Source organism: Mustelus asterias, chromosome 10 (genome assembly GCF_964213995.1).
Source record: "Mustelus asterias chromosome 10, sMusAst1.hap1.1, whole genome shotgun sequence".
NCBI lineage: Eukaryota > Metazoa > Chordata > Chondrichthyes > Carcharhiniformes > Triakidae > Mustelus > Mustelus asterias.
This window is the reverse complement of record NC_135810.1, coordinates 82,364,778-82,380,028: the sequence shown is the minus strand read 5'-3', so window position 1 is coordinate 82,380,028 and position 15,251 is coordinate 82,364,778. Positions and strand designations below refer to the sequence as shown.

General features: G+C 45.0%; 1 protein-coding gene across 1 annotated transcript in view; it reads left to right on the top strand.

Annotated features, from left to right (window-relative positions):
* The window catches only part of gucy1a2 (guanylate cyclase 1, soluble, alpha 2), a 197,293-nt gene that overhangs the window by 18,661 nt on the left and 163,381 nt on the right, over positions 1-15,251 (top strand). Inside the window, exon 2 of the mRNA XM_078222830.1 lies at positions 13,467-13,528. Coding sequence (XP_078078956.1) covers positions 13,467-13,528 — 62 coding nt within the window. The remainder of the gene's footprint in view (positions 1-13,466; positions 13,529-15,251) is intronic.

The following is a 15,251-nucleotide window of genomic DNA, read 5'->3' as shown; positions in this document are numbered from 1 at the left end:
GCCATGTATTGATACCAAGTCCCTCCTCTTGCAGGAAAATCACCCAAGCAGCCTGACCTGCCCACCAGCGGGGATCCTGTGCCAAGCCTCAACATCAGTTCAGAGGAGATGTCAGAGTTGGACACTGATGTGTCACAGCTGTCACCCGCATCCCCAGCGCAAAGACACACATATCGGTGGGCAATCGTAGCTGACAGGCGTCTGGGTCACTATCTGGAGAGCACCTAACTGCTGCTGATCCACATCAGGCAGAGGCAGCAATGTCCCAGGGATTGGACAGTCAGAGATCTGCTGGATTCCAGGACACGGCTGTGCTCCAACCAGGTGTTGTGCCTCTGGACACGTTCATCCCTCAGATGCTTGAGATACAAAGGCAGAGCCGGAATACCAGGAGGGGATGTCAGCAACTCTTGGAGGAGTCCCAAAGTGTTCCATTGCAGGAGATGGTGCTGGCAATGTGAGGCACCCAGGCCAATGCTGCAAGGACGGCGGCCACAGTGAGAGCCTTGGGCTTGACATCAGATCTATGGTGGGAGATGTCCAAAGCATGGCTCAGGGCATGAACTCCATGGCTAAGTCTATGAACTCAGTGGTGCAGGGCATCAACTGCATGGTGCAGACACTGGGCATTGATCAGTGCCAGAGGATGGTGAGGCTTCTGGATCTCACTCCAGTTGCCCCTCAATGCCATGTAGTGATCCAGGGGCCAACGAGTTCCCAAAAGGAGAATGATCCACTGGGCCTTTAACCCAGGAGACCCTCGGAGTGTCCAGTCCATCTGACTGCCTCCTTCCAGAGACTGGCACAGCTGATGCACAGCAGACAGAAGAGCGAGTAGGCCAGGGCCCTCCAGGTCCAAGCCCTCCAGAGGATGCCAGCCAAGGGCATCTCTGGCATCAGGGCGCGGTAGATAGCAGGCAGCCTTCTCCTCAGATGTGGATCCTGGGGGCACACCAAGACATAACAGGAATTTCTTAAAGTTAAGAAATTGTAGGTGCACAGTGTGGGCACAGGTAATGTTGGGCACAGGTAATGTTAGACACTTGTAGCTCTTGAACACTGATATTAGTCTCATTATGATCTATTGCTGTAATAAATCTTACTGATGCTCACCACTTTTAGACTGTGTAAGCTTAACTGAGTTTTAATGGAATGCTTTTCACCATCTTGATGCATTTGGTCTCGCAGTGGCTCAATGACCTCATCTCAATGCAACTGTTTCATTCGCAGTGACAGGACTCAGTTATGATGCAGGGAGTCCTCAACCCTCCCCAATCCCCCTGATACAGCATAAGGACAGATGAATGTCAGCGCCCACCATCACTCTGACATAAGCACAGGGAGTCTGCGAACTACCATTAGACAGAAAGGGGTCAGACATTAGCAGTATCTTTGAGGAACATCACAGATCTTTCCTCACTGCGATTGATCATCACCCTTCTGCATTGACTGCCAACTGGGACACGTGAACTCCCCATCCCAGCTCCCTGGTGTGCAGTGATGAGGGTGTCTCTAGTTCTCCTGCCTATGTACACTCTCACTCCTCCTTCCACCTTCTCTGCAGGCTCCTCATTGGCGCCCTCCTGCATTTCCTCTTCATCCAAGGACACATGCGACTCCTCTAGATCCTCGTCTGCAGTTCCTCACCCCGTTGCAGAGTTGTGGAGAATGCAGCAAACCATCACGGTGTGGGAAACCCTCTGGGGGCTTCAATGTAGGTCTCCAATGGATCTGCCAAGGCAGCAGAAGCGCACCTTCAGAAACGCTCTGCTCGATCACTGTGCGAGTCGCAGTGCGTTCCTCAGTGTAGCGAGTCTTCGCCACAGTTTGTGGTCGCTGCACTGGCGTCATCAGTCACGACCTAAGGTGATTTTGTTGTCTCCAAGGAACCATTCCTGTAGCCAGGGGTGTTCCAGGAATGATTCAAGGTCCTGGAACTGGCCACAGATGAAGCTGTCATGTATGCCTCCCGGAAAATGGACCCACACCTGTATTATGCACATCTTGTGGTCACAATGAAGCTGCACACTGAGGGAGTGGGATGCCATCCTGTTGATGAAGGAGACTCCCTGCTGCCAAGGGGCATGGAGAGCACATGGGTAAAGTCAATTGCTCTCTGCATCTGTGGAAAACCAGCTACCTGACTGAATCCCCGCTCACCATATTGACGCTCCAGCCTCAGTGCAGCCGCACATTGATGCTGGAGTCTCTCCTCCTCCACTGGCTCCATCTCATAATTGCCCATGACCCTGCGAGGGCATTGGCGAGAGGGAAAGATTAGTGTTCCATGCCCTGACCCATTGGCCATATTGATCTGGGAGCAACCAGTCCAGGAACATGACCCGCAATGCTTGCACACTAACTTAGATCAAGTCCCCTCCCATTTCCAGAACAGGGGGCCCCTTGAGTTTGCCCTCAACCACCCTGACTGGCAACGGGCCAGCAGTCTATGGCTCCCTTTTCTTGCACTTGAGATGCGTTTAATCATCGCACCTGGCTGTGGACATCTATACGGTGAGGTGTGTGTTGGTTAAGCGAGGTGGGGAGGGGGGGAGAAAAGGAACGGTACAGGCAGGTGATGAGGACCCTGGGGAGATGCGAACCCCTTGGCTCTTGTTCCTGAGGCACCAGTTGACAGCCCTGACACCTAAAGCTGAGTCTTAGCCTTCGACTTGAAACTGTGGGGAGCTGATGTTGCTAAGGGTTAACTTCTGAGGGCCAATTAGTGTAATGAACATGAACCTCAGGATACAAACTGAGCACAGTTGGTTCCTCCTTCAGATAGAAACAGTGCTAATAGGCACCCTGCTGATTCAAGTTTGAGACTTTAGGGAGCTCATTGCTGTCATCCCTTCATCCTTTACCTACTGGATAGTTAATCCTCAGGTGCAGCCAACCACCACCATTTTAAAAGAGCAGTAATAATTCGCACCAACATGACATCATGGCAGACGAGGTCAGAAGAATCGAGGTCTGGCCCAACAAGTACATGATAATGCATTCAAATCCATGCAAATTAGGTCCGAATCCTTCCTGGGAGTGAACCAGATCACGTCATCGGGCTGGGGAGGATCACATTGTGAGATTTTGCTGGTGAAAATCGCGTTTTAAGCCTCTTGTGAGATTCAGCAGCCATTACGGGATTTGCGCCCATGGCTAACATGGTGGCTGAATTGAGCCCTAGGTTTCTGGCTTTGCTCCAGTCAAAGTTGTAGTCGAGCTCCTGTAGTGAAGATACGACTTGGTTCTGCAGGTAAAAGTATTGCTCCGTTTCTCAGTCTGTTTGTGATTTTCTGGGTAGGTTCTCTCCCCTCTCTGGTCCCTTTGTCTCCGAGACTGACTGCCTTCAGGCTGCTGCTCTAGATGTAAACTAATAAATGTTTCTTATTATAAGCTGGCTTCTGTCAGGTGACCACAGTATCAGTGTTCACATTGTCTACACTGGTGGTCCCTGATGACATTAGCATTAACACACAATGGGGTTTGGATCTCCTTGTGATTCACACCCATTTTGTGTAGTTTCATTCTGCAGCCACTTATTTTGTTACTATGCAGATTCTCCTTCCACCATGTTGTTTTAGAAAACAATTAAGTCTTCATTTTTCCATACATTTGTGGGTGTGACACAAATTTCTGGTCTTTCAAGAAATCACAGGGCATCGGGGGCAAGTCGGAGAACAGAGCTGAGGTCTGATACCAACCATGATGATAATGAATAGCAGAGCAGGCCTTTGCTTCTATTTCTTGTGTTCATGTGTACTGTTTTTTTGTGGGTCCTTGCGAAGTACAAATTTGCTGTTGCATTTCATAGTTCACAACAGTAACTATACTTCAAAAGCACTTCATTAGCTTTAAAGTGTTTGAGGGTGTTCTGAGGTTGTGAAGGGTACTGTATGTTTTTCTTCATTTTAATGATAATTATCATACCAGTTTGAAAACTGTTCTTGTGTATGCAGTATGCCCATCCATTGTCTTTTTTATATGCCTGAAGGGCCCCAATGGTCACTATCCCCTTTGAAATGGGTGAGCTGCCAAAAATCCGAAGTAGCAAAAGTTAGGTTTTTAAGAAAGGCAAAAATAAAAAACATTTGGAAAGAATTATAAATGTAAACCAAATAAAATTATTAGGAGGAGAACTGTAACAGTAGAAATCCTAAACATACCAATGATCATAGAATCCCTACAGTGCAGAAGGAGGCTATTTGGCACATTGAGCCTGCACTGACAACAATCCCACCCAAACCCCATCCTGGTAATCCCAAGTATTTACCCTGCCGTTCCCCTAATATTAAGGGGTAATTTAGCATGGCCAATCAACATAACCCGCACACCTTTGGACTGTGGGAGGAAACCGGAGCACCCGGAGGATACCCACACAGACACGGGGAGAATGTGCAAACTCCACACGGACAGTGACCCAAGGTCAGAATTGATCCCGGTCCCTGGTGCTGCGAGGCAGTAGTGTTAACCATTGGGTCATTGCGCTACCCATCGTTATTCACTTGGATAATTTAAAACATGATTGAAGATCAATATTCAGATCATAGTACATCAAATTTGACATTTTCTAAAAGCTTTGACATGCATCTAAATAGGTTTTGAATTGAAGCCAATATATGTATTGTTGGATAACCTCAGAAATGTTTATCATTCATGAAAAGTGTTCCTGATGGGCCTATGCTAAGTGAAATCTCCACAGTGGCTCATTGACATCCGATAGTGTAGAAAGCCATTGGTCAAACTCACCATATCATTTATGAATGCATTGCACATGAAGGCAAGTAATGGACCATGTGCTCTAACGCCTTCTATTTGAAAATGAGCCCAAAGATCTGCAAATTCATATTAAGCAGGGGACATTCAGCATGTTTCAACCTGTGCCAGTTATCCCATCACCTTGCTCATTAACACCACCACATTCATTTCTGTATTATGCCCATCTCTGTGGCTGCTAACCTCTGCTGCAATCTCCATCCAACTTCCATTGGTCAGGTGGGAGGGCCTCCTGATGTAGTTGGTGAGGAAGGGCATCTCCCACTGTTCTGGGACAGGAGGACCTCTAGGGGAGGAATCGCTGAACTGAGGGGCCATAAATTGTCTGGTCTTTAACAGTTGAGTGTGGAGGTCAAGGTGATGTTCCTGGGGTCAGTAGTAAAGAGGAAGGCTGCGGTTGAGGTGATGCTCTTGGGGTCCTATCAGCCACTGTCACGCCAATTCTGCGGTAGGCACTGAGTGCATGTCCAGGTGCCGCCTAAAAATAGTGTTTGGACCTATAACTCCATCAACAACTTTCTGACCACTCCTGCTGCATCATTGGTTTTGCCCCACGTGTGGTTGGCTGCTGCATTATTGTGTTCAGTCAGCTGTTCCTGCTGCAAGTGGAAGTTCAGCCCATTTTCAGATTTGCCGTTGGGACCTGCACCAAGAGAACTAAATACCCCCCTCATCTCTCTCTATCTCTCTCTGTATGGGAAGGTGAGCTGTGTGGAGGATGCAGAGATGCTTCAATGTGATTTGGATAGGCTGAATGTGTGGGCATATGCATGGCAGACACAGTATAATGTGGATAAATGTGAGGTTATCCACTTTGGTAGCAATAATAGGAAGACAGATTATTACTTGAATGCATGTAAATTGAGAAAGGTGGATACTCAGCAAGACCTTGGTGTCCTTGTGCATCAGTCGCTGAAAGTAAGTGTCCAGGTACAGCAGGCAGTAAAGAAGGCAAATGGTATGTTGGCCTTCATAGCGAGAGGATTTGTGTATACGAATAGGGATGTTTTGCTGCAATTGTATAGGGTGTTGGTGAGGCCACACCTGGAGTATTGTGTGCAATTTTGGTCCTTATCTGAGGAAGGGTGTCCTTGCTATAGAGGGAGTGCAGCAAAGGAAGGCTGATTCCTGGGATGGCGGGCCTGTCATATTAGCAGAGACTAAGTCGGTTAGGATTATATTCACTGGAGTTTAGAAAAGTGAGAGGGGATCTCATAGAAATATATAAAATTCTAACAGGGTTAGACAGGATAGATTCAGAAAGAATATTCCCAATGGTGGGGGACTCCAGAACTGGGGGTCATAGTTTAAGGATAAGGGGTAAATCTTTTAGAACTGATGTGAGGAGAAATTTTTTCACCCAGAGGGTGGGTGAATGTGTGGAATTCACTACCACAGAAAGTAGTTGAGGCCAAAATGTTGTGCGAGTCAAAAAGAAATTAGATATAGCTTTTGGGGTTAAAGGGATAAGGGGGGGATCAGGATATTGATTTCGATGATCAGCCATGATCAAAATGAATGGCAGAGCAGGGTTGAAGGGCCGAATGGCCTCCTCCTATTTCTAGTTTCTATGTTTCTATCTCTCTATCTCCATCTCGCTCAAAACTGGAACCTTTCTGATCCCCTTGGTCTCGGATTGTGGAGCTACCTACTGGAACAGCTGCATTAATATTTTAAGGCATGCCGGGATGTCACATTAATTAGTGAATATTTGATACGTGTTTTGTATCTCAGCTGAATATGTTAACTAAACTATGAAAGTTGGGTCCAGCACAAACCTTAACCGTAATCACGCAAATCTTCATTCCCAAAGCAAGCCATTACTTGTTCTGCTTTGCAAATTGGTGCTGAAGCCAGTCATCTTCTTCTCTTTAATTAGCGAATAATTTTCTCTAGATGAAATTAGTCTTGGGTGTTAGTGTGAAGCAGGTAATAGCAAATTAGCTGTCCATTTTAAACTCGGAAGTGGCAAATTGCAGTGTAATGCACCAATTATGCTGTGTTACAAACAAAAATCATCTGAGAAGTGAAATATGTTATTTTGTTGAAATATACTCCAGAATCTCATTGATAAATACAAACGTAACCATTGCTTATCAGTGTTTCTGTTTTCTTGATGATGATAGCAATGTATAGTAGATCACAGTGATCAAATCATGTCATTTACCATAAAGTTCTTTAGTGGATTCAAATATGGGATATTAACAAAACTTTATTCGGAGGTAGTTCTGTTTTTTTTACAGTTTATAATTATTCTCCAGCCAGGCATATTGTCTGCATAATCAGTCTGTTGTAATTCCCTCTCTGATTGCGTGCCTTCAGTATATACCCCAGGCCCTTGTGATACACATAACTGACTTATAATCCTACAATTTACATGGTGCTCTGAGGAGCTTTTCACTGCAGGTTACTGAGGACTGCCGTTGGTGACGTATGAGGGAGTAGCACATTTGAAGCAATATTGTGAAGAGTAAAACAATTTACCTTCATCACATTTAAACCTGAGACCTATCACCTATTTGGAATAAACTGCAGTCTGACTGCTAATTATTTTGAGTTTGATTGCCAATGATGGGCAGATGGCAATATCAATCTACATGATTTGACAAGTAATAATATTTGGATTTATTTCACTAACTAATAAAGGAGAATCTTACAGTGTGCCATTTTATTCTAGATTGTCCATATTTCATGTCCAATTCACTTCAGCTTGTACAGCTATCTTAAGCGTGCTTAGTATTCATTCGTGGTGCTAAGATCAATTCACTTTTAGTAGTCAATTATTTCTGCGAAATGAGCCTATAATTTTATGTGAGCTACATGATGTAGATTGACAACGTACTGGGGTATATATCAAAAGGGACAAGTAAAGTTGTTGGCACCTGGAACTGGCCATAAGCTATTTATAGTTTTCATTATCTTGCCCTTTAAGATTCCTTGTGAAAATAAAGGTATTAGTAACTAAATTATTAGTTGTCTGCTAATATATCAATGGTTAAGATGTAGTATTTTGTAAAAACTTGTTTGGATTTCACATGGATCCAGTAGATTCTACATATTCAATATGACATTGACAGGATTGTTATGTATGTTTGTACAATGCTTCAGGAATGGGACAGTTAAAGCAATCGCCCCCAATGACAGGTATACAGGGCTATTCCACCTTTCCCTGGGGATCTTTTTGGATTGGTTAGTTTTGCTGTACAAATGGATGATAATGGTGATGTGCTCCCATTTTACAAACATGCAATGTCCCCAGACTTTTTTGTTCTGATTGAAAAGTATTTTCTTCTGACTGAATGATGTTTAGATAAGCACACCATTGGGTTTTCCTATTTAAGTAAGTTTATTTATTAGTTACAAATAGGCTTATATTGACACCGCGATGAAGTTAGTGTGAAAATCCCCTAGTCACCACACTCTGGCGCCTGTTCGGGTACACTGAGGGAGAATTTAGCATGACCAATGCACCTAACCAGCATGTCTTTCAGACTATGGGAGGAAACCAGAGCACTCAGAGGAAATCCACGCAGACACAGGGAGAATGTGCAAGCTCCACACAGACATTGATCCAAACCAGGAACTGCTGTGAGGCAGCAGAGTGGCATCACTGTGCCACTGTACTGGGAGCAAATTGTATTTAACAAAGTGAAAGTGTATTTTGCTGTCATACTAAATCATTGCACACACCCAGAGTGATATTTGGTTGTGGCTTTTGCATAGTATTGAGTATTAAGAAAAAAAAAGATAGTCTTGCATTTATATAACACCTTTCAGGCCTGCTGAATGTCTCAAAGCATCTTACAACCAATTTCTTTGAAGTCATGTCAGCGTAATTTAAATTTTTTTTTCATGGAATGTGAGCATCACTGGCAAGAACAGCATTTGTTTCCCATTTCTAAATGTGCTTGACAGAGTGGTGGTGAACTGCTGTCATCATTCGCTGCAGTCCATCTTGTGTAGGTACACCCATCGTGCTGTTAGGAAGAGACTTCCCAGATTCAGAGCCAGTTACATCCAAAGGTATGGCGATTATAATTCCATGTCAGGATGGTATGTGTCAACTACCCTTGTCCTTCTAGCTGGTAAGGATCACCAAAGGTGTTGCCAAAGGAGGTTTGGTGCGTTGCTACAGCTTATCTTGTAGATGATACATACTGCTGCCATTGTGCTTTGGTAATAGAGGGAGTGACTGATTATGGTGGTGAATGTAGTGTTGATCAAATGGGCTTCTTTTTCCTGGATGGTGTCAAGTGTTATTAGAGCTGCACTCATTTAGGCAAGTGGAGAGTGTTTCATCACACTCCTGACCTGTGCCTTGTAGATGGCTTTGAGGAGTCAAGAGGTGAGTTATTCAGCATAGAATATCCAGCCTCTAATCTGCTCTTTTAGTCACAGTATTGTCGGACAATACAGCAGGATATAGATAGGCTGGAAAATTGGGCAGAGAAATGGCAGATGAAATTTAATCCAGATAAATGCGAAGTGATGCATTTTGGAAGAACTAATGTAGGGGGGAGTTATACAATAAATGGCAGAGCCATCAAGAGTATAGAAACACAGAGGGACCTAGGTGTGCAAGTCCACAAATCCTTGAAGGTGGCAGCACAGGTGGAGAAGGTGGTGAAGAAGGCATATGGTATGCTTGCCTTTATCGGACGGGGTATAGAGTATAAAAGCTGGAGTCTGATGATGCAGCTGTATAGAATGCTGGTTTGGCCACATTTAGAGTACTGCATCCAGTTCTGGTCGCCGCACTACCAGAAGGACGTGGAGGCTTTAGAGAGAGTGCAGAGAAGGTTTACCAGGATGTTGCCTGGTATGGAGGGTCTTAGCTATGAGGAGAGATTGGGTAAACTGGGCTTGTTCTCCCTGGAAAGAGGGAGAATGAGGGGAGACCTAATAGAGGTGTACAAAATTATGAAGGGTATAGATAGGGTGAACAGTGGAAAGCTTTTTCCCAGGTCGGAGGTGATGATCACGAGGGGTCACAGGCTCACGGTGAGAGGGGCGAGGTATAACTCAGATATCAGAGGGACGTTTTTTACAGAGAGTGTGGTGGGGGCCTGGAATGCGCTGCCAAGTAGGGTGGTGGAGGCAGACACGCTGGCATCGTTTAAGACTTACCTGGATAGTCACATGAGCATTCTGGGAATGGAGGGATACAAACGAATGGTCCAGTTGGACTAATGAGCGGCACAGGCTTGGAGGGACGAAGGGCCTGTTTCCTGTGCTGTACTGTTCTTTGTTCTTTGTTCAGTATTTATATTTGTATCCCACTCCTGACACTTCCATTTTAGGGGTGGCACAGTGGTTAGCACTGCTGCCTCACAACGCCAGGAACCCGGGTTCGATTCCTGGCTTGGGTCACTGTGTGGAGTTTACACCTTCTCCCTATGTCTGCATGGGTTTCCCCTGGGTGCACCGGTTTCCTCCCACAGTCCGAAAGATGTGCTGATTAGGTGCATTGGCCATGCTAAATTCTCCTTCAGTGTACCCGCACAGGCGCAGGAGTGTGGCGACTAGAGGATTTTCACAGTAACTTCATTGCAGTGTTAATGTTAGTCTATTTGTGATACTAATAAATTAACTTTATGGCTGGCCCAGTTAACTTTCTGAATAGTAACCTCCTAGGATGTTGATGGTGGGTGATTCAGTGATGGTAATGCCAAGGGGAGATGGTCAGATTCTCTCTTGTTGGAGATGGTCATTGCCTGGCACTTGTGTGGCACAAATGTTTCTTGCCAGTTATCAGCCCAAGCCAAAATGTTGCCCAGTCTTGTTGCATATGGGCATGGACTCCTTCGGGATTTGAGTTTAAGTTTATTTATTCATGTCACAAGTAGGCTTACATTAACACTGCAATAAAGTTTCCATGAAAAGCCTCTAGTTGCCACACTTGATGCCTGTTCGGGTACACTGAGGGAGAATTTAGTATGGGCAATGCACCTAACCAGCATGTCTTTCGGACTATGGAAGGAAACCGGAGCACCCGGAGGGAACCCACACAGATACAGGGAGAACGTGCAGACTCTGCACAGACAGTGACCCAAGCCAGGAATCAAATCCAGGCCCCTGGCGCTGTGAGGCAGCAGTGCTAACCACTGTGCTAGTTGTGAATGATACTGAACACTGTTCAAACATCAGTGAACTTCCTCACTTCTTCTGACCTTATGCTGGAAGGAAGGTCGCTGATGAAGTGGCTGAAGATGGTTAGGCATAAGACACTAACCATAGGTGATGGTAATGCCATCTCCTGCAGCGATGTCCCAGGATTGGCCTTCAATAGCCACATGATCCTAATTTGTGCTCGGCATCACTCCAACCGGTGGGGAATTTTCCCTCTGATCCCCACTGTCCTCAATTTTCCTCTGACTTCTTCATGCCACACTTGTTCAAATGTTGCCTTGATGTCGAGGGTAGTCACTCTCACCTGATCTCTTTTGTCCAGTTTTGGACCAAGTTTGTAATGAGGTCAGGACTCTGCTAGAACCCAAACTGAGCATTGGAGAGCAGTTATTTCTCTGTAAGTTCAAGTTGTTGGAATTGTGGTGACAGATTCCATCTCTTTGCTGATGATCAAGAATAGGTTGATGGGGCAATAATTGGCCAGGTTAGATTTGTCTTGCTTTTTGTGGAGAGGATATATCTGGTAATTTTCCATACAGCCTAGTAGATACCAGTGTTGTAACTGCACTGGAATGGCTTGGTCATGGGCAAGGTGAGTTCTGGAGCACAGGTCTTCAGTACTATTGTCAGGATGTTGTCAGGGGCAGTCTTTGTTCTATTTAATGCTTTGAACTTTTTCTTGATATCATTTGGAGTAGATTGAATTGGCTGAAGACTGGCATCTGTGATACTAAGGACTTCAGCAGAAGGCTGAGGTGAATTTGGCACTTCTAGCTCAAGATGGTTTTGCATTGATGTGTTGAGTTCCCCCATCATTGTGGATGGGGATGTTTGTGGAGCTTTCTCCTCCGGCTAGCTGTTTAATTGTTGCACTGGATCTGGCAGGACTGCAGACCTTTGATCTGATTTGTTGTTTCTGGGATCACAGCTGTTTATCTCATACAGCTGTTACTCTTTAGTGTGCGTGAAACTCATTGTTGTAGCTTCTCGATTTTAAGTTAGCATCTCGAATTTAGGTATGTTGGGTGCTGCTCTTGGCATGCTCTCTTGCACGCCTCATTGAACATGGATTGAACCTCTGTCTTGATGGTAATGATAGAGTGGGGGAAATGCTGGGTCATGAGGTTGTCCACAATTCTGATGCTGCTATTGGCTCATGGTGCTTCATGGATGTCCAGTTTTGAGCTATTATATCGATTCTCAATCTATCCCATTTTAGTACAATTGTAGTGCTGCACAAAACAATGGAAGGTCTCCTCAGTGTAAAGATAGGACTTCATCTCCACAAGGCAGCCTGGATGTTCATCCTCCATATGGTGCCAGTGACAGATGCATCTGAGATAGGAAAAATGAGAAACACTGCAAGCTCCCATAAATAGCAGTGTGATATTGACCAGATAACCTGGTTTTGCAATGTTGATTGAGGGATACGTGTTGACCAGGAATAATTCCCCCTGCTCTTCTTGAAATGCGTCATAGGATCTTTTGCATCCAGCTCAAAGGCAAACAGGCCTGATGTCTCATCTGAAGGACAGCAATTGCCTCAGTACAGCACTGGTTTAATTTTTGTCCTTGAGTCCTGGAGTGGTTTGTGAATCCACAATCTTCTGAGCCCAAGGTAAGAGTGCCACCAACTGAGCCATGGCTGTCAAAGAAGACTTGTGTGAGGAGTCTGGCCAACAAAAGATGGTTGGGGAAAATAGAGGAATGTTTGACAATCCAACTCTCTTCCATGAAGCAGAAGTCAAACCTATAAAGTGCCAGCAGCTTGTACTCAACACAATATTTTTAAAATAGGTATTTTTAGAAGTCAATTAAAAAGAAAATCCTTGTCATTTTTTTCTCTTTCTCTCTTTGTCCAATCTTACTCTTCTCCTCCCCACCCTCCCCCCAACACCCCCATCTAATTTTGTCTCAAATTTACTGTACTTCCTTCTCCAGCATTCCTGTTTCTTTCTCTGTCCTTAATTCTGATTGGTTAAAAGATAGACTGTCCCATTGTTCACCAAATTCCTGGTGCACCATCCCCCTCACCGTGTTGCCATCAACCTGCACTTCCAGCAATTTACAGTGTAAAAGAGTTCGGAGCTGAGGGGTGAGGTGAACAGTGAAACTTGTGCAGTGAAAGGCCCCACTCAGGCAAATCCTTGGCCAAAAGAATCTCCATCTAGTGGCATTAGACAGGAGGGGGGAATTTGCCCTGGTGAGTGGTCTTTCCACATACATGAAGACAATAATCACATAGAACTGTGCAGAGAGCTAATACGACAGAGTGATTGTTGTTGAACTTTTCTGCTCCCTCTGTCAATGCATTTCATCACAGAAAATAGCACTATATTGTTTTTTAATTCAAAAACTGGAAAATCTCAGCAGGTCTGACAGCATCTGTGGAGAGAGAATAGAGGGAACGTTTTGAGTCAATATGACCCTTCATCAAAGCTGTTTTTTAATTGCCCATTCTTTTTCAAAACAATGAAGTATCTAAAATCTGTTTGTATTGGTTAAGTAGTTTATGCTGTAGATATTTGATGCTGATGACCTTTTATGCCATCTTGTTACTGCAGCCACAGACGTTACAGTGGGCACTGCAGAGGACGTTACAATACTTTGAGCAACAAGTGATTGGGTGAGTGTGATTAGCTTGGTAGCACCAGTGATCTTTGCAAGTAGATTCTGCAATAATGCTTTCTGTGCATCTTGGCAAAAATACACATCTTGCAAGTAGTACTGTGAACAGCACTATGGTTGTACATGACACTTAATGAAGGATCATAATTTATATTCAGAGGTATTTTATGCAAATATGCTAACTTAATTTAGACATACTGCTGTTGAATGTTCCAAAGTTGGCTTTGTCAAGATGATTTCCACGCAACTAACTTAAAAGCTCAAATGTCTGGTACCGTACATATTATTGCCACTTCTGGTGTTTAATTTCAATAGCAAATACTGAAATTTTAGAAGACTTCCAAATGACAATGAATGTTGTTTACGTTGAATCCATTGAATATGGGATTTTCTTTTCCCTCTTTTTTGTTGTATTTTTGCCTCCATGCTTTTCCCACCACTGGTCTCCTCCCCCAGTTGGATGAATTGGGCATTGTGAGGTCCTTACATTTTGCTTTGATGATGTGCCCTATCTTGTGTCTACTAAAAACAAATAAAGCTTATCCGACCAGCAGCAGGTTCATTTCAAGGACCAGCAATAAGGCCAGTGGATGTAAAGCTAATGTGGGTGTGGCTGATTCTGCCAATAGTGGCAACCGGCATTTTAGATCTGTTCGTGAGTTGGATCTTTTTGTTAAGTTTGTAAAGTTCCTATTGCAGCCAATTGCATTACAATATTGCCAAAGGATTGTGGGAGCCTTAGGAATGGGATAAAATGAGTAAAAATCTCATAGAAATGATAGAAAACCATACAATTCATCCTTGTTTCTGAATCATAGAATCCCTATAGTACAGAAGAGGCCATTCGGCCCATTGAGTCTGCACTGACTCTCTGACAGAGTATCTTACCCAGGCCCTAACCCTGTAGCCTCACACATTTACCATGCTTAATCCATCTAACCTACACATTTTTAGACACTAAGGGAGACCGGAGCACCCTGAGGAAATCCAAGCGGGCACGGGTAGAATGTGCAAACTCCGCACAGTCACCCAAGGCTGGAATTGAACTGAGGTCCCAGGAGCTGTGAGGCAGCAGTGCTAAATACTGTGCCATCGTGCCACCATTGAATCCTTAACGTTTGTTATTCTCTACTCATTAGATCTTATTCCTTCCTAGGTGCCAAAATAATTGGATGGTACTTGCTTCCCTTGTGGCGAGTTTGGTGACGGAAAGGGCATTTAATCAGATGGGTGGGGCTGTTGATTGACTCCGTGGTGGAAAGGCCCCTGGATGGCCTTCCTGCGCTGCCAACAATTGAGGTCCTTAAGTGGACATTTAAGGGCCACTTAAGGGCCTCATCCTACCCCTACTGGTATTAAACCTGCAGCAGGGGCGGGCTTGCCTCCACACAAGGAACACAACAAGCAAGCCTCTGCATGTTCCTTTGGTTTCCTGGGTGGGGTGGCCCTCTTTCAAAGGCACTCAACCCCTGATTGAGGGACCCAGCATCAGGAAGAGGCGGGGGCATCTGCTGAGAGCTACCCCCTGCTCTTGCTGCTGACCCCGTTACAGCCCCTTCTCCTGCAAAACTCTTCTCACCACTACCTCTGGCCTGGGTCGCTCTACGATTTTGGGCCTCTGGTGGGTGTATTTCCCGCAGCAGCCGGTGGTGCTGCTGAGGAAGAGTTGCCGGCCTCTGATCAGCTAACGGCGTGCAGGACCTTACACCCTCGGGTCTGAC